This window comes from Nicotiana attenuata, chromosome 3, assembly GCF_001879085.1.
Source record: "Nicotiana attenuata strain UT chromosome 3, NIATTr2, whole genome shotgun sequence".
Taxonomy (NCBI): domain Eukaryota; kingdom Viridiplantae; phylum Streptophyta; class Magnoliopsida; order Solanales; family Solanaceae; genus Nicotiana; species Nicotiana attenuata.
Window position 1 is genome coordinate 40,384,009 of NC_031991.1, and position 18,819 is coordinate 40,402,827.

The 18,819-nt window shown below is 34.8% G+C and overlaps 1 protein-coding gene across 1 annotated transcript in view; it reads left to right on the forward strand.

Annotated features, from left to right (window-relative positions):
- LOC109223581 (callose synthase 10) overlaps positions 4,703-18,819 on the forward strand; it is a 48,663-nt gene continuing 34,546 nt past the window's right edge. The window contains exons 1-7 of the mRNA XM_019387954.1: positions 4,703-5,120; positions 12,363-12,460; positions 15,005-15,168; positions 16,075-16,198; positions 16,292-16,402; positions 17,506-17,631; positions 18,347-18,436. Of these exons, the coding sequence (XP_019243499.1) occupies positions 4,913-5,120; positions 12,363-12,460; positions 15,005-15,168; positions 16,075-16,198; positions 16,292-16,402; positions 17,506-17,631; positions 18,347-18,436 (921 nt within the window). The 5' untranslated portion in view covers positions 4,703-4,912. The remainder of the gene's footprint in view (positions 5,121-12,362; positions 12,461-15,004; positions 15,169-16,074; positions 16,199-16,291; positions 16,403-17,505; positions 17,632-18,346; positions 18,437-18,819) is intronic.

Below are 18,819 nucleotides of genomic sequence, written 5' to 3' on the forward strand. Positions count from 1 at the left end.
TTGTAAGTGGCCTGGCCTGATAACTTTGAGCTAACTGGATAATATAAAAAGTGATTATTCTGAGGTTATATTTGTGTGCTTATTTTTTGTTGTTAGTGATATTGATAATAGTAACAAGTTTGAGTTATTAGTACCGATGAAATTTTTCTCACACTTTTGAAGTACTCATGAATTGTATAACTTAAATATTTTTGTCATTTTTTTAATATAATATACTGTGAACTAAATTTTTCAGAGTCTTGTAAGAAATAGTTGATCTCATTTATATCTTAAAGAAGTCAAAATTACATGCGATGAGTTCATAAATTGATGAAGTACTAATGTTTATAAAATTGTTATAACATAATGGTTTTATTCATAACCATTATATGTGGCCCTGTGGGTAAGTGATTTAGAGGACCGAGGATGAGCCTCAATTGTATTTTGGTCTATTATGCTATTGATTGAGGGTAAGACGGTGGGTTCAAGTCTCATCGTACCTTGAGGGTAAGACACTGGGTTTAAGTCCTAGTGCACCATGATAATAAGTAGTTGGGTTCGAGTCCCAATGCATTATGTCCTAACATGCCTTTATATGGATAAGGCATTGGGTTTGAGTCACAATGTACCATATTGATGATATAATGATGACTAAAGAAAAATAATGTAATTTTCATGAAAAAGCATAAAGTTTGTCCCACTTGATTTGCTCCATTCTTGAAGTGAATGTGAAAATGGTGCATAATAAGTCTAAATAAAGACAAGTGGTTGACCAATGAACGTGGGCGTGCCAAAGATCGAATAATAACAGTCATCATTATGGTAATTGTAAAAAGGAGAACGATAAGGGTTCTCAAAATGGTCCTTCAAAGGTGAAGGAATATGTATCAATGTGGTCTGTTAATACGAGACACGTTCATATGATTATAGTCCATTCGTTGAAAATGTGACTTGTGATAAGCATTGTAAATGCAGGCTCATTCCTGAAAGTAAATGCTGAAATATATATGTGATAAAAATTATGCATAAGAATGTGCTTATGCATGGTTGGATAAATACCACAACTCACCTCTAAGGGAGGTTTGAGAGAAATAAAGATAATGAATATTACAATATGGTTACATGAATATGTCATTGGTCGCGTACACGTGGTACGCCAAAAATATTTTACCATGCCTTATAAAAAGTTATTAAAGGCAAAAGTAAAGCAAGAAATGAGTCTTGTCTATAATGTTTTTGATTGTGACAATGATAAGATAATTTTTTCCGTGGAGGAAAAATTCACCACTTGGATGGTGGTATAAAAGATCTTGTAGTACAAAATTATTGAGAGCTCCGAAAGAGCGAATTTGTTACTACCGGAATAAATAAAATTATTCATGGCATTGGTGGTAGTAAGTCTCAAAAAGGAACTTTTTGAGTTTCAAATATATTAGCCAAAGTGGTTGGCATATTGAGACTATAAATGAAAGGAAGATTGAATATCTTCATATTACTATATTCATACCGGGTAAATATGAAAGGTTACCCGATTTTTCTTCTATTTGTACTACAGATGTATAAGCATCGTGATGGAATCACATGCCATAAGTAAACTAGAGGTTTATTGAAACAAATATTAGTTGGCATGACCGGTTGACCATCCCGGTTCAATTATGATGTGAAAATTGATTGAGAATTCACATTGGCATATATTAAAGAAATAGAAGATTCTTTAAGAATTCTCTTGTGATTTTTTTTTTCTCATGATATACCAGTTAAGGTTGGGATTGAATCCCTTGATATCTGGAACGAATAAAAGGTGATATATATGTATGGGCCCAATCACCTGCCATGTGGACCGTTTACTATTATATGATTTTAATAGATGCATCTATTGTATGGTCACATGTGCGTTTGTTATCAACTTGCACTTTGGTTTTTGCAAGGTTGTTTGCTCAAATTATTAGAGCACAGTTCCAGAATATATATTATGATAATTTATCTTGATAATGCTGGTTTAAATCCAAGTTGGTTTAGCAGAAATTGTATGCCTCCAATTAAACTAAACCATTGGTTATGAGAATAAAACTCCCAAATCGAAATTTGGTATGAGGTATATTATTTAATATACAACAGCACTTGTACGCATCTAGCCAACAAGTTATGATAAATTCTCCCCATCACAATTGGTTCAGGGTCAGGAACCAAATATTCCCATGTAGAAATATGGATGTGCTATATGATTTAATTGTGCTGTCACATTGCACAAAGATGGGTTCCCAAAGAAAGTTGGGAATTGTGTTGGTGATCCCAACATTAGGGGGAGAAAATGAGCAGCTAAAAAAAGTAATACATGGAATGAATTATTATGAGTATACCTAGATCCTCGTACAAGAAAATGTGAATTTGAAGTTCAAGTGATAATTCATTTCCAAAATATTGTCAGACGCATTTGATGACCCAAAGCTAAATGTCATATTTCAGCTGTTAATGTTCCAAATAGAATAAAGTCCATGATGGACATAGTCTGTGGAACGCATGAAGTGTAATAGACTAATCGGTTCCAAAGATAAAACTCCTTGAAGAAGGAGAGGAGCATATGTTCAAGATGGTCATAATAAGGAGGCAAGTGCTTTATAAGAGCACCATGACATAACACTTTATAAGACCTCATGGGAGAGGCTCAGGTACCTAAAAATAATGAGATCTCGATAAGTTATGTCTTTATTGTGCGATGATGGAACCGATGTAAAATGATCGTCGACGATGTTGTTAATATAATGTAGCGCTCAATATTATTAATATTGACGAGGATCTTGAGCTCAAATCTGTCATGGAATTTGGACAGATAAATGATTGGCCAAATGAAAAATATGCAATGAAAATTGACTTCATCTGAAAAATATGAAGTTTGGACGAATAGTCCCAACAGCTGAGAGTATAAAGGCTATATGGAGATATTGAAATATGATTAGTATTATATTGCAAAAAGAATCCTTGATATAGATTTGTTTATTCTAACAAATATGTCAAGGTTTTGTTGTTTATGCAAATGCAGGCATTTATTGAAGTCCGTTCTTCAAACAATTTATTTGTATGTGAGGAATTGTCATATTATCATTTCACAAGATGTGTGACTTTTTTTTGAAGAGAAGATTCCAATAATAATGAAGAAGCTGATGTTTGCTTATCTCAATTGAAAGAAGAATATTGAAGGAGACTGAATAAATCATATATTTCATCAAAGTTCTTTGTCAGAAACGATCTTCAACAAAATGATGAAATAGATGTTCAAGAAATTCGTTCAAGTGATAATTTGGCGAAATAATTCACCAAGGCATTGCCGATCTCAATATTAGAGAAGTTGTTAGACAAGCTTGGAATTCGTCGTGATATTTTCATCAGGGGGAGGCAAATATGTGCTGTACTCTTTTTTCCTTAGCTAAGGTTTTATCCCACTGGGTTTTCCTGACAAAGTTTTTAACGAGGCAGCAAATAAAGCGTATTACAGATATGTGTACTCTTTTTCCTTCACTAGGATTTTTTTCCCATAGGGTTTTTTCCTAGTAAGGTTTTAACGAGGCACATTATCTTTGGACATCCAAGGGGGAGTGTTATGAAATACTTGATTATGGTGGATGTCCATAACTCCTAAGGGAGTAACACCCACTATTCTTCTCCATTAACCTCCCACTACTTCTTACCATTATGGATGTAACTCCCACACCTCCATGATCTTCCTCCATGTTCTCAATAGTTAATACCATATTTATGGAATCCCTTTGTCTTACCTATATCATCCTATAAATAGAGGGTTTGGGCATCACACTGTACACACTTGAATACATGGAAGAAATAAATTTTCTCCTCTCTTTCTCTCTACATCGTTGTCTATCTTCTTGTTTTATATTATTACTTTGAGCTAAGTTTCGTAACAAAAACATACTAATATTTTGTGAGCAAACTGAAAATTTTACGAGCAAATAGTAGACTCAATTTAATATCATTCTATTCACTTTTACTTGTCCACCATACTAAAAATATATTTTTACTTTTACTTGTTCATTTTTTACAAATCAAGAGAAAAATAGTTTTTTTTTCTTGATTACCCTTATCATTAATTACTCATTTCCCAAATCACTGCCAAGACTTTATGAAATGCTATCATTATTATGAGTACTATAGTAATATATATAATTCATTTATTATTTCTTAATTGGAGTATAAAGTTTATTGTGAACAAATAAAGGTGAACGATTTTATCCAAATAAAGTAATTTCTACACAACTATTTTATCTCATTTAAATAATAGCCTAAAAAGGCACTCTTGCTTAAGTTATTGTCAGTCAGTCCACCTATCGAAGGTGCAAAGAAAAGTATTAACAGTGGATCGAAGATTGGTTCAAATTGGATATATATTTGACTGATCGGATAAAAATAATTATATATTTTAGCTAAATATACCAAAAAAATATTGTACAATATTGTAGTGTAGTTCAAATTTCAACCGAATGGTGGGCCATGGTAAATGATGCAACGCGATTAAGCAACCGTAGTGTCTAGACCACCGTATTATAAGCGAAAAAATCAACCTAACAGCAAGCCTTTAAATCTCGGTCAAAGTCCAAGATTCTTGACAAGGTCCCTTTTTGACGAATCAAAACGGGAGAAACACAGCAACGACATAGTCTTAATCACAGGTGATTACTATCTACATGGTAAAGGCTGAAAGTTTTAAAGAAAATTCTGACGACGCGTTAGAAAAGGTGAGAAAAAACTGAGAGAAGAAAATGAAAAACCAAAACCTGACATATTCACCGATTCACTTCAATTCATAGATCTGACGTTTGAATTGAATTTGAACTAACATTAGGGTTCTACAAAGATAAGTTGATTGGTTCCTTCACGTAGAGCCCTAGGGTTTTGGTTCCTTTATTTTTTTTTTTTGAGGATGGCGAGGGTTTATGATAATTGGGAGAGACTGGTGCGAGCTACGCTGCGGAGGGAGCAGCTCCGGCAGACCGGTCCTGGACACGCGAGGAAACCTAGTGGCATCGCAGGTTCTGTTCCCGATTCTCTTCAGCGGACTACCAACATTAATGCGATTCTTCAAGCTGCTGATGAGATACAGGATGAAGACCCCAATGTGGCCAGAATTTGTAAGTTATACGTGTATTTGAGCGGATTTAGTGTGTCTATTATTTCCTAGCATGTCTGCTTATCTTTAGCTTTCCATTATTTTTTTTCTCTTCTTTTGATTTGTTGTATTTACTTATTTGTATTGTGAAAGTTCCTATTTTTCTCTGACTCTAAAATTAGAGTACTTTGTTTCATGTCCCCTGTGAATTACATAGTAGTCCTAAAAGATACAAAAGGTTCTTTGTTTTGGATAAGTAATGATATTTTATAAATGGTATAACACACTAAGACTGTTCCTTAAAAATTACAAAGCGTGTCATACTTGATCATATCTAACATGGAATCTACATCATCTACAAAGGCCATGTTGCACCAAAAAGCTAGCAAAGAAATACATTTGTGTTTAAGGCTATGTAAGTTGCTAAGTTCGCCTTCAAAAATTCTATTGTTTATTTCATTCTGAATTGTCCACCAAATAGTGTTCCAAAGCTTGTGTGTCTTCCTATTGAGACCATATCTCCAGCTACGTAAGAAATCCAGAATGCAGTGAGGCATTGTCCAGGATATGCCCAAAATAGCAAAAAACAAGCTCCAACTCTAATAAGTTATCTTCCACTGTGGTAAAAGATGACGAGTATCTTCAGGGATCTCTTCACGGAGGGGACACCTGCTGCATAATGGCATTCCTCTTCTCTGAAGATTTGATTGAGTGAGGCATGCTTCCTTTGCCACAAGCCAAGAAAAACAAGAAACCTTTTATGGTGCTTTGTTGTGCCAAATCTTCCTCCAAGGCCAAAGATCAGTGTTGGAAGAGGTCAATGACATGTAGCAAAATTTAACAACGATGATTCCACCTGAATATTTCCTCCATATAATAGAATCCTCCTTGTGTTGAACCAGGACTACAGTGCTAAGGGACTGTAATAGAGAAAAAACTCTATCAATTTCCCAATCATTTAAATTCCTTCTTAGAAACAGATTCTATCCTTGAGCATCAGAAAAATCAGCTATAGGAGCTTTATTTTTGATGAAGCAGCTATAGGAGCTTTATGAAATGAGGAAATGCTGTAATTGTCTTGAAAAATATCTTTCAGAGGTGAATGTCCAATCCATGCATCTTCCCAGAATCTAATCTTTCTACCACCCCCAGCTGAGAAACCAACATTTGATTCAAACATGCTCCAGAATGATAGTTTGTGTTTCCAAACTCCAAAACCATGAGAAGCATTTGTGAGCTTGATGTGCAGGGACAATCCATAGTGAACTTATCAACTAAAAGTCTCCTCCAAAGAGCATTTACCTCCTTAATGACCCCCAATGCCATTTCATCAAAAGATTTTAATTATGACCTTTGAGGTTCTTTATGCCAAGACCTCCGCATTTTTTCCCCGTAATGACAGTTTCCCAATTAACAAGACAAAGAGGCTTGGATTGTGTGTTTCCCTGCCAAGGCACAATGGGTTCTTTACTTTTTGGTTGCTTGTATTGTTTTTTTTTGAACTAGGTGAAATATCATCTCTTTCTAGTTTGATGCATATAGATATAGTTCCACATCATTGATAGTTTATGTTGTTCTTTATTACTTCCTCCGTCTCAATTTATATTGCACTCTTTCCTTTTTAGTCCGTCCCCAAAAAGAATGTCAACTTTCTTTATTTAGAAACAATTTATCTTTAGAATTGGTACTTTACCTCTAATGAATTGATTTACAACCACACAAATATCTAATTTGTTTTAGATCACAAGTTTCAAAATTCAGTCTTTATTTTTTTCTTAAGCTCCGTGCCGAGTCAAACACCACCTCATGAAGTGGGACGGATGGAGTAACTCTTAGGGATTGTTTGGTTGGTGAACAAGTTATACCGGAACTATAATGACAGGATTATAATACGAGGATTAAATAATGATGGAGTTATCCAGTGGATATACTTTTATTGGTAGTTCTTTGGTTCATTGGACTAAAAATAGGATATACATGGTATAATATAAGACATGTAGTTGGTTTTACGCTAGATAAGTTGGGATAAGTTTTTTATTTTCATTTTTACCTTGGACTTTTTAGACTTTAGGGGAAGAGCCTTGGAGAAGGCATCTTGGTAACTTTGGAGTTTTATCCGAGATTAGTGATCATGAGATTATTAACCCGTCAATGAAGAATGGTATAAAAATAATACCACAATTGTGGTATAACTAATCCCGGAGTAATCCAACCAAACGCAGGATAAAAAAATCCCTTATTTTACCTCGGATTATCATCCCTTATGCCACAAACAGATTATAGAAGATATAATCTCCTTATAAAAACCAACATTAGTTTATACAATGTTTGGATGGGATTAGAGGAGAACTAATCTCCACAATAAATTCAAAATTAACTAATACAATGTTTGGTTGTTTTTTTCTTGCTTTCCTCATAAAGAATTTATGCGTAAGTTATGCGACAATCTATTTTTTATTTTATGTGGAGTAGAATGTGGAAGCATAATGCGGATATTAGTAATACATGGGTTAAAAGTGCTAAAGTGACCAAACTACCCTCATAATAGTAAGAAAAATTTATTTTCCTTAAAACAATTAACAAATACTTTATATTATACATTGTATACTAGTTGATAACATATCAAACTAATCGTTTAACAAGAAATAATATCTACATTATTAATCTCCACATTACAATTCCTTCGGTACTATCCCTACATAACTTGTATCAAAACCAAACCACCCAATAGGCTATTATTTTTCATGCTCTGATCATTGTTGTCAAAGGTAAAAAGCATTAAAAAGCGGTCCGAGTCTACTAGGGCTTTAAGCACAAAGCGCAATTAAAGTGTGGGTTTTAGTTATAAAGATATATATGTTATCCAAGAAAAAAATGACAATTTCATTCATAATGATTTCCTCAACAAGTAATATATCTTTTGCTGATCATTTGTTCAAGATAGAACTTATAGGCAATGAGGCGCACCTTAGTGCCTTGCCTACACTAAAGCGCAACCTAAGTGAGGGGAAGCCAATACCCTGAGCTATTTTGAGCTTCAAGGCTTAAGCGCACCTCAAATGAGCCTTTGACAACACAGACTTTGATTGTTTAATGACAAAGTTACAGAATAATGCACTCCATAAGTTGACCTTGCACTATTTTAGCCCAGTTACAAGTTTGCAAATGTGTAGCCAAATATCAATAAGATCTTTTCTTTTCCCATTCCCTCTAATAACAACCTCATTTATTCCTACCTAACCCTATTGTAGCTCTCTATTTTTTACCTGTAAATATTTAATTTAATTAATAAAAAAGAATCATATGCAAACAAAAACCAGTTCCCCATTTTAGTGTAACCATTGAGCGAGACACTCAGTCAACACTCATTCGTGCCTTCTTCCATAACCAATACTTCTCTGAATTGTTAATTTTTTTTTTTGACTTTGTATATCTTCAGGTTTATCCATACCTATCACAACTACAAAACGCAAAAACAGACGCGAGAAACCCAAAATCTCATCTCCTTTAATGCTAATCTTGTTAAATTTTGATTATGATTTTGTGAGAAATTTAGAGTGGGTATTGTTTGAACTTATTAGAAATAGTCTAAGTAGGTTTTATACAAAGTTTGAAGTTATTTGCTGGAGATTTGGACTAGTTTTATACAAGAATTGCAAGTGAAAATCGTACAAAAATTTCTTCAGAGATGCTTATACACTTGTATACAATGTTATACACTTTTATACAAAGAGGTACATTATGTATATAGTTGTATAAAAGTGTATAAAGATGTATAATCACAGAGTGAAAATATTCTTGATACACTATGTATATAGGTGTATAAGAAGAAGAAGAAGAAAATGCGAGAAATTCACCAAATACCTGTAAATAATGTATCAACCTTGTATATAATAGTGTATAAGTAGTGTTTATACACTATTATACACTATTTACACAATATTATACATTATTATACAAATGAATCCTATCAATGGAGCCTCACATTTCTTCTTCTTCCTTGGGCATCCTCTGAAATTTAACTTTTATATAGCCTAAATCTACTCCAAATCATTTGAAATTTAAGTTTTGAACTCATTTTGATGATTCCAATCAATTGGGACAACACCCATTCCAAACAACTAACAAATCGGAGAACTCAATTTCTGAAATCGAATCTTCGAACCACCTGTAATGGTGACTTTTATTTTTCAACTCCTTAATTAACCATTGGAATCAGGAAAAGAATTGAAGGAGAATAACAATAGTAGAGAAATTTTGTGGTGCAAAAGCTGACACGGGAAGAAGAAGAAGAACGAAGAAAAAAGGGGAACGAAGGAAAAGGGGGCGGGCTAACTGGTGAAAAGTAATTTTCAGGTTATGTACAACCTGTGCTATATTGGGGTAAGGGCTTCAAACGTGGGCTATTTTCTGATGGGTTGTTGGGCCAAGTGACAAGGGATGTAATTCTCCCTTGTTTAATTGTCAAGGGTGGGAAGTTAGCGCTTGTTGGTTAAAAGATTAAGGCATAATAACTTATCATTTGCTAGCATTTCTTGGTTTATGGCGTTCAAAAGTTTAGCCGGTGAGCAGTTGAAATTGTTGCTTGAGCTGTATGCTTCACCAAGTGATTAAAATGATGAGATATAGGCTTGTCGCAACCCAAACTAGGAATCATGATCAGTACCCAGTTGGCTATGCACCCACCGAACTAACCCTTAACCTATGTTGTGCGAACTATCCAAAATTCTGCCGCATCCGTGTCTGATCCTCCAAAAATACACTACTTTTGGAGGTTGCGGCACGCACCCGATGATATTTTTGGAGATTCCGAGCAACGTAGCCCTTCACCATGGCATGTTTGGATGTATCAAACATTCTACTGAAGATTTGAGGAGTTTCGACAAATAAATATCCGATAGTGGAGGTTGGTTAGGTAATAAAGTTTTAGTAAAGTTCTGCCCAATTTTTTCAGTTTCTGCCCAATTTCTGCCCAATTATTATATCTTTTATTTTTTGTTCTTTTTAATTGAACATTTGCTTACAATTACATGTGTTGTCTATGCAGTATTTATTTTAATTTTTTTTAAATCCGCTTCACTTAAAAAAGCGAGCGCTTCGCTTCTCGCTTTTCGTGAAACAGGGGTTGTCGCTTTTCCTCGCTTCACGCTCTTCACAACACTGATTGTATTGTTTGATGAATACAACGTTTGGATAGATTGTATCGTTTGCCGTTGTTTCATGATGTCACGCACCAACAATATAAAGAATAAACTTGCAACATTATTAAGAAAAAATCGAACACGGAGTAAAATTATTATATAAAAAAGTTGGGTAAATGATAAAATATGATTATTTAATAATAAGGAAGGGAAAGATGAGAGAAAAAAGCAAGGAAACGACGTCACCACACCAAATCCGTCGTTTCATAAAGTGACACTTTTCGTCGTTACGAAACGATGGATTTAATGATATGATACAATAAAATTTAAGTAACATTCAAAACAAACATTGTATTTAAAGTAATAATACGATACAATACAATAGGTAACGACCATCCAAATGCCTTGTTAGTTTTAAAGATATATATGTAATCCAAGAAAAAAATGACAATTTCATTCATAATGATTTCCTCAACAAGTAATATATCTTTTTGCCGATCATATTTATTGTTTTGTACTGCTTTATTCAAGATAGAGTGCCTTGCATACACTAAAGTGCAACCTAAGTGAGGGGAAGCCAATACCCGAAGCTATTTTGAGCTTCAAGGCTTGAGCGCACCTCAAATGAGCCTTTGACAACACTGACTGTGATTGTTTAATTGTCAAGGTTGGGAAGTTAGCACTTGTTGGTTAAAAGATTAAGGCATAATAACTTATCATTTGCTAGCATTTCTTGGTTGATGGTGTTCAAAAGTTTAGCCGGTCGGAGCCGTTGAAATTTTTGCTTGCGTTGTATGCTCCACCAAGTGAATAGAATGATGAGATATAGGCCTGTCACAACCCAAACTAGGAATCATGATCAGTACCGAACGGGCTATGCATCCACCGAGCTAACCCTTAACCTATGTTGTGCAAACTATCCAAAATTCTGCCGCATCCGTGGTTGCGGTACGCATCCGATGAGAAATTTGTAGATTCCGAGCAACGTAGCCCTTAACCATGGACATGTTTGGATGTATCAAACATTCTACTGAAGATTTGAGGAGTTTCGACAAATAAATATCCGATAGTGGAGGTTGGTTAGGTAATAAAGTTTTAGTAAAGTTCGGATTTTTTTTTTTCAAAATAAAATATGTCCACCGGTTAAAATTTCATAGAAATGTAGCCTTAAACCTATTACTTCAAAATATAGTATTTCAAGTAGAAGTTGAAATACCTAGCAAAAATGATGTCCAACCATTGATTTGCAAATAATTTATCAATATTTGCAAATACTATGCATGTCCAAATGGCAATTAGTTTTAGATTGAGATTGATCTTAATTGAAAAATTTAGATACAAATGAATCATGTAGGTACCGAGGACCCCCGGTTGGATTCAGGCGTAGTCAACTGATTGATATATGAATGGTATGGTGTGGAAATGTTTACAGGATCAAGTGTGATGTGTTTAACTTGAGGGACCATGCTAGAAAATCCCGAGATCCAGTCTTTACCTTCACTGTCTTTAGTTGTTTGTGTGTCCTTTTTGTGAGATGCTCTAACAGGTCTGATGTGCTTTCAACTGATACTAATGATAACGTAGAGAACTATCCCCAATTTCAAGATCTTAAATTTGTTCTTGAATAAACTTAAGAACATTTCACTATTTTGACTGTAGTCTAAATATTTTTCCCTATTACTGCAATTAGTATATCTTAGTAAAAAATTTCTAAGTTATCACAGTAAATGAGACAAAACCTGTTCCTTTTTTCCTTGTGTTTTGCACAAGGACCTATGTTCCTTCTTGTTTTGCTTTCTCAACACTTAACTTAAAACATCTCTACAAATTAAAGATATCATGCTGAGATCAACACGGAGAGTGATTTTTACGGTCACCAAGTTAAAATAGAAATTCTATGTTGAACTTGTAGTTTCATTCTTTAATATAAGTTATAACAGGATGATGCATGTGGTTTATGCATTCTTTGTTGCTGTTACACACTTATGCACGAGATTTGTTATTTGGTTAGGTGAGCATAAGTTTCTGTGATAATTCATGTGAGCTTCTAATGCGATTTTAATTTTTAAAGCTCTTTTGGTTCTGGATGTGATCTATGTCTGAGATTGGTTGTTTTGCTGAAGTATGTGAGCAGGCATATTCAATGGCGCAAAGTTTGGATCCCAATAGCGATGGTCGAGGCGTTCTTCAGTTTAAAACTGGATTAATGTCTGTTATTAAGGTATTTCTCAAGTTAACACTGCTAATTATGGACCATCTTAATCTTAAGGCGATTAGCTATAATGACGCATAGTTGAAGAAAGTTATTCTGCCATATTGATTTCTTGTTCATGGCGATAGATATATGATGCTCATTTGATCATTTGGGCGATGTGGTAGTGATTGTGTTAAAATTTTACTGTACAATTTAACAAAATCTAAGAAATGATCAACTGTGTATGATATCCAGTTTCTCTTTCGGATAGATTCAGAAAAAAAGGAGCCTTTTGCAGATTTTCTACTTTTTGGTATACCTCTTTTACATGAGAGCTTTCCCATTATTATCAAAAAAATATTACAGTACTTCTTTTTTGAGAAGGGGAAAAAAATATTACTTTACTTGATAAAAAAAGTGAGATCTAAGAAATTCTCAGGATTGATCACTAACTAGATACCAATACCAAATTCTAGTATGTCCTTTGAAAACTTTGTTCTCACCACTGAAAATCACTCCTTTTAGTAGATCGGTCAATAAGGTTCACCATGATTAACAGTAGTTCTCACATTTTAGCCTGTCCGTTTTCGAAAGATTCACATGACTAATAGAGACGCCCAACAAATGTCAGTTAGTTACTAGTTGGTGTACCAACAAGGCTTGGGATCAAAGGGTTTGGATTTTAAGTTGCGTGCTTTTACTTTTGGGTTCTAGTTGCAAGATAATGTAATGAATTTATCACTTCACTTTGCCATCTTTATGTTGTCACTTGGTGGATTTATAAAACATGCGCTTTCTTTACTAGTAGTATATAGATGAATGCTATATCATTCTCACACAGATTTGATACCCAAATATCTAGTAAGTACAAATGTTGGGGCAAGCTAATTCTATGAAAACAATGAAGCGATAAACTTAGAAAAATCTGGATGCACACTTAAATGAAGCTAGGGTTACATGTTTCTTGATATATCATTTTGGAATATATTACCTTCCTATATGTTTAATGACATGCAGGGTTGTAGAATTAACAATTATTCAAATGCTTATCCTATGCCAAATGAACCTAATTTAATAAACCAATACCCTTTATTCCCATGGATCGTAACTTATAAGCAAGATGCTCTAATAACCAACTCTGATTTGAATGCTGGTGGTTTGCAAGTATCCGTTCTGCAAACAAATCAAATCAATCATCTCAAGCAAATAGTATTCAAAATAAACTATTCAATTCAAGACGTGAATCAAGAACCTTTAAATTACCAATCAATCTAATTGGTGGCCGAGCAATTAGAATTATTAAAAAACAAAATTGAACAAATAATCCAATTTCCAATGCATTGATACTAAGTGAGGAAAAGTATTTAAGAATCCAAATTACAGACCAACATGAAAAAGCAAGTACGTCATCAATAAAGGATCTTTTTATTTTCAAGGAACAAAGGAAATCATTACAAAGATTTTGAACTTGAAGATAATAAAAAAAATAAGAAAATGGTGAAGGCAAAAAGAAAGAAGAAGAGAGTGGTGAAGGATACATCTCCTACGGATAGCTACCCAAGCCCTTTTCCTTCAAAACATGCTTGTCCTTCGAATTTTCCTTAAAAATCAGCCCTTAAGAGTTCTCCTTAGATTTAATTTAAAGGTTCCGTTGACTGGGTACTGAGGTGTCAGAAGTTTGCTGCTCGGGGTTGCCAAGGGACTGATTGTTTGGGCGGAAGGACTCTCCACCTGCCACCTTGAGGCTGGGGTTAGGTCACCAAGAAAGCAATCTGGGAAATGGTCACTTATGAGCGGGGAAGGGGATATTGGGAGGTGAGTTCTACCGTATAAAAATAGTTGTTGCTCAGTGTCGCCTGCCCGCGCTTAGGCACCCAATACCAGAGCCTAGATGTTGAAATTTCTGAACCTTAGCTGGAATTTCTCTTCAGCTGCCTTTAGGTGTTTGAGTCATCATTTGATTAAGCTCAAAAGTCTCCACTAAACTCCAATAAATAGTTAAATACTAGTGACATACAAAAAATTATATATCCATACAAACTGTGAAATAATGTAAATTCTGAACAAACTAATGAAAATTCATCAATAATAAAATGCAAGTTATCAAGTAAATCTATTTTTACAGATTTAAGACATTGCCGGTTTTTGCTTGATACAAGCGTAAGTTATTGTACAATAGTCTCAGACTCTCAGTAGATGCAGCTGACTATTATCGTATGCCTAGCTACATTTGACTGCTGCATTATCCTTTCACTAAAAGAATATTAAACCAGGATGTATGTTAAGGTAGTGAGTAATGACCATGCCTGTGATGGAAATCTAATTTCACTCTAAAATTCGGCCATCAATCTGATGAAGCATACAAGCGATGCGAGGGACATGTTTCTTTCCATAGTCCTTTGTACTGCGAAACCTGTAAATAATTAAATCCCGTATTATTACGTGTGCTGATAATCCCCATTTTGCCATTATAATCCCACATAATCTTATATCTGTAGCGCTTGACTAGCATTTCTTGATTCCATACCCTTTGAGTGTGATGAAGTTTGATTGGGAGTTCAATGTGTGCAGCAAAAACTTGCCAAGAAGGAAGGGGCTAGGATAGACCGTAATCGTGACATTGAACGCTTATGGGAATTTTATCAGCAATACAAAAGGCGGCACAAAGTGGATGATATTCAAAAAGAGGAGCAAAAATGGCGTGAATCAGGAGCAGTTAGTGCTAATTTAGGAGAGTATGTTTCTGTTACTTTTCTTGTTTCTTTGTGTTACTTAGCGCAATTCCTATTCTCCTTTGGTGTATCTTGCACTAAGGAGTGATAGCTTTACTGCATTTATCGCTCAAGGTTATGCTTGTCTGACAGATGAAATATATCTTCTTTTTTAAATTAAAATGGGTTGTGAGAACTGAGAATCTTGTCTAACTTTTCATGATAATGATGCGAATTTAAGGCTTGAAATGTTTGATATTGGAACTTTTGATTGCAGCATTACTCATCATATGAGGGATTTTCTATCAGTCATCAGGAATTTGTTGTTAATCTATAGTATTCACTACTAAATTATCCTGAGTGTAACAGTAAATATGTCATTAAATCTTCATGTCCGCTTAAATTGTCGTTTATAGCCTTGAAGATATTTATGCAATTTCGTGTGACATTCTGTAGCATTCAAGCCGAGATACTTGTCATTGTTTGCCTTTGTGTCTTTTCAGTGGTCTTGTTGGTTAATGTTGAGGAATCATAGTAAAAGTGGCTTTGTTTGCTTGACTTGATTAATATTTATTTTGTTTCTGTCATCTGTAGTCTGTAGATCTAGATCGTTCATTCACTTGAAATTCCTATTTTTTATATTTCGGGGTGTGGGGCTGATCTTCTTGACCTTTTAGCTTAAGCCTTGAGGTGTCTTTTCTGGCTATCTTCTATTTGCTGCAGTGCTTCCAGTTTGATAGCATATTCACTTTTGGCGTATAAGCTGTTTCATGATGAAGATTGCGACAGTATTGAATTTTTATTGCTGAATAGTAGTTATATTATCTCAGAAGTTGAGGACTGATCTTACTCTTCTGTTGATCCTTGCTAGCTCTTTTTGTTAACGAAAAAGTTTCACCCATTAATTTTGTTCTTTTATTCTTTTCTCAGGTTGGGACTTAGATTTTCAGAAATGAGAAAGGTATTCGCTACCTTGAGGGCTGTGGTTGAAGTGATGGAGTCTCTGAGCAAAGATGCCGCTCCTGATGGTGTGGGAAGGCTTATTATGGAGGAGGTAATATTTCCTTTCACTTCTTTGTATTTCTGTCTGAGTATAGTCTGAGACTAATTCCCCTACTTGTGACTTCTTCTCTCATGGTTTGTTCAGTTGAGAAGGATCAAGAAATCTGATGCAACTTTATCGGGGGAACTTGCACCATACAATATTGTTCCTCTAGAGGCACCATCGTTGACAAATGCTATTGGTTTTTTCCCAGAGGTAAGAATGCTGATTTTTCCTGTTATTTATGACAACTCTGCAGTAAGATTTACCCCTTATGTGCTTTAATCATTATCACCACTTAGAAAACGTCATCATTTTACTCCTTGCGTTCCAATTTGTTTGATTCTTTACCTTAGACAACAATATCTTGCTGTCTTCCATCGTATTCAAAATGCAAAATAGTTTTACCTTGATGTGCCATCTACTCACAAATTAACCACCTTTACTCACCTCAACTATAATATAAAGCATATATCTAGGTAACTCCTATATATTCATTTTGAACTTTCTTAGTTTCTATGAGTCGTATGCTTTTTTAGTTTTATCTTGAGGCGGGGGTCTATCGGAAACAGCCTCTCTACCTTCACAAGGTAGGGGGTAAGGTCTGTGTAACACCCCCCCCCCCCCCCAAACCCCCCAAAAGACCCTACTGGGAGATTACACTGGGTTTGTTGTTTAGTTTCTATGAGTCAAATCAGAAAAGGGTTATTGTTATGTAGATATTACGTGCCAATATTTGCAGGCAGACTAGAATGTTGTAGTATGTATTTGTTTAGTTGTCAATAATATTTATTTGTCAAATTTATCAATCTTCTAATCATTCCCCCTTTTATCACTTCACTTTAGCTCTAAATTTATTGCCTGTTCTGAATTATGGCCTTATTTGTTTTGCTTGTATAACCTTATTTTATTTACTGTCTCTCTTTGAGTGAAAATTCTTGACAAGAGTTTGTAAATACCGGTGTTTTCTTCCGTTGCTTAAATCCTATTTAATGTAAGAAGAATTTGGTCTTGAGTGCCTGACGCCATTGAAACTGCGAAGGAAAAATTGCACGTAATGCTTGTTGCCTGCCTGTACACTCCGGATTCTGCTTAAATTAAACTAATTTCTGAACTTGAGGATTGTGAGTGTTAGGTTTCCTTTTATTTTGGGGCCTACACTTCTTTGCTGCAGTGGAGGATCATCTATTCTTCAATATTATATCTGCTTCGCTGCATGTGAAGAATCATCTATTCTTTTATATCTCTAAGTATGCGTTATATATATATATTCGTGCAATGTATCAGTGAGAAATAATATTAGTGGGAAATATGTGCAGGTTCGGGGTGCCATATCAGCACTGAAGTACACTGAGCAGTTCCCTCAGCTACCCGCTGATTTTGAGATTCCTGGACAACGGGATATGGATATGTTTGATCTTCTAGAATACGTCTTTGGCTTTCAGGTTGGTGCTTAATAACATTTCGATATGCTTTATTTCTAATTTTTCCATGTAAATTTTGGAGAGAAACATTGAAAGTTATTGGATCTTTTCTTCTCCAAACGAATTTGTGAGCTTCGGTTTACCTAATTTTTTATTTGCTATATGATTACTGAACTTATCTTGTTAGCTGTTAAAATTTTTTCTAATATATCCTGCCTTCCAGGATACATTGTAGGGCGTGTATAAATATGCAGCATTACTTTTGTTCTCTAACAAAATCAAATACTGTCATATTATTCCTTGTATCTGCAAAATTTCCTTAATCAGGAAAGTCGTCAAGCTTTAAGCTGTTTGTATCAGTGGAACGATACACCTGAGCTTTGACCGTCAAGAGAACTTCCTTAGCTGTAAAAAATGTTCTTATGGGAAGAGTCAGTGATTTCTATTTCCATAGTAGCCAGGAATTCATGGTTTTATTGAGTTAGGATGTTGCTCCTGTGGGCACACCGTTCTTGCCAAAGCAATCTCACTGGAACTGCGTGGGATTGTATTCTGTATACCTCTATATGAAGGTTGCGGATGGAAATGAACAACAATTGGATAGGGAAATTCATTAGTCATATGTAAATTTGACCTTTAGCTCTAGCGTTTCCTCATGTCCTATAATTCGTTCTAACCTGCTACTATGTTGAATTGTGTCACTATTCTTGCTGATCTAGGTTGCTCTTATGTGCAGAAAGACAATATAAGTAACCAGCGCGAAAATGTCATCCTCATTGTTGCAAATGCCCAGTCACGACTTGGAATACCTGTTGAACCTGATCCAGTGAGTTATTAATTGATTATTAGAGTGTTCAGTTATCTGTTTGGTTTACTGGTGTCATTGCATAAATGACACTACCCTCCCCAGACCCTACTTGTGGACTACACTGGGTATGTTGTTGTTGTTATTGCATAAATGAGTGCTTGAATTTTCAATAATTATTTTTGATAAATATAAGTCATTAATTAATTGAAGGGGTAAAAGCCCGTGTAGAATTTATGTACAAAGTTGTTCATAGGACTATTGAGTATTGTCCGGTGGTAAGAGCACAACAAGTGATGTGTTGATTAGGCGCACGTCACAGGTTCGAACCCTGCTGCAAACAAAAGAATTTATGTACAAAATAAGAGTTATATGGAAAGGTTGTAGAGATGTGTTGGCTAGTT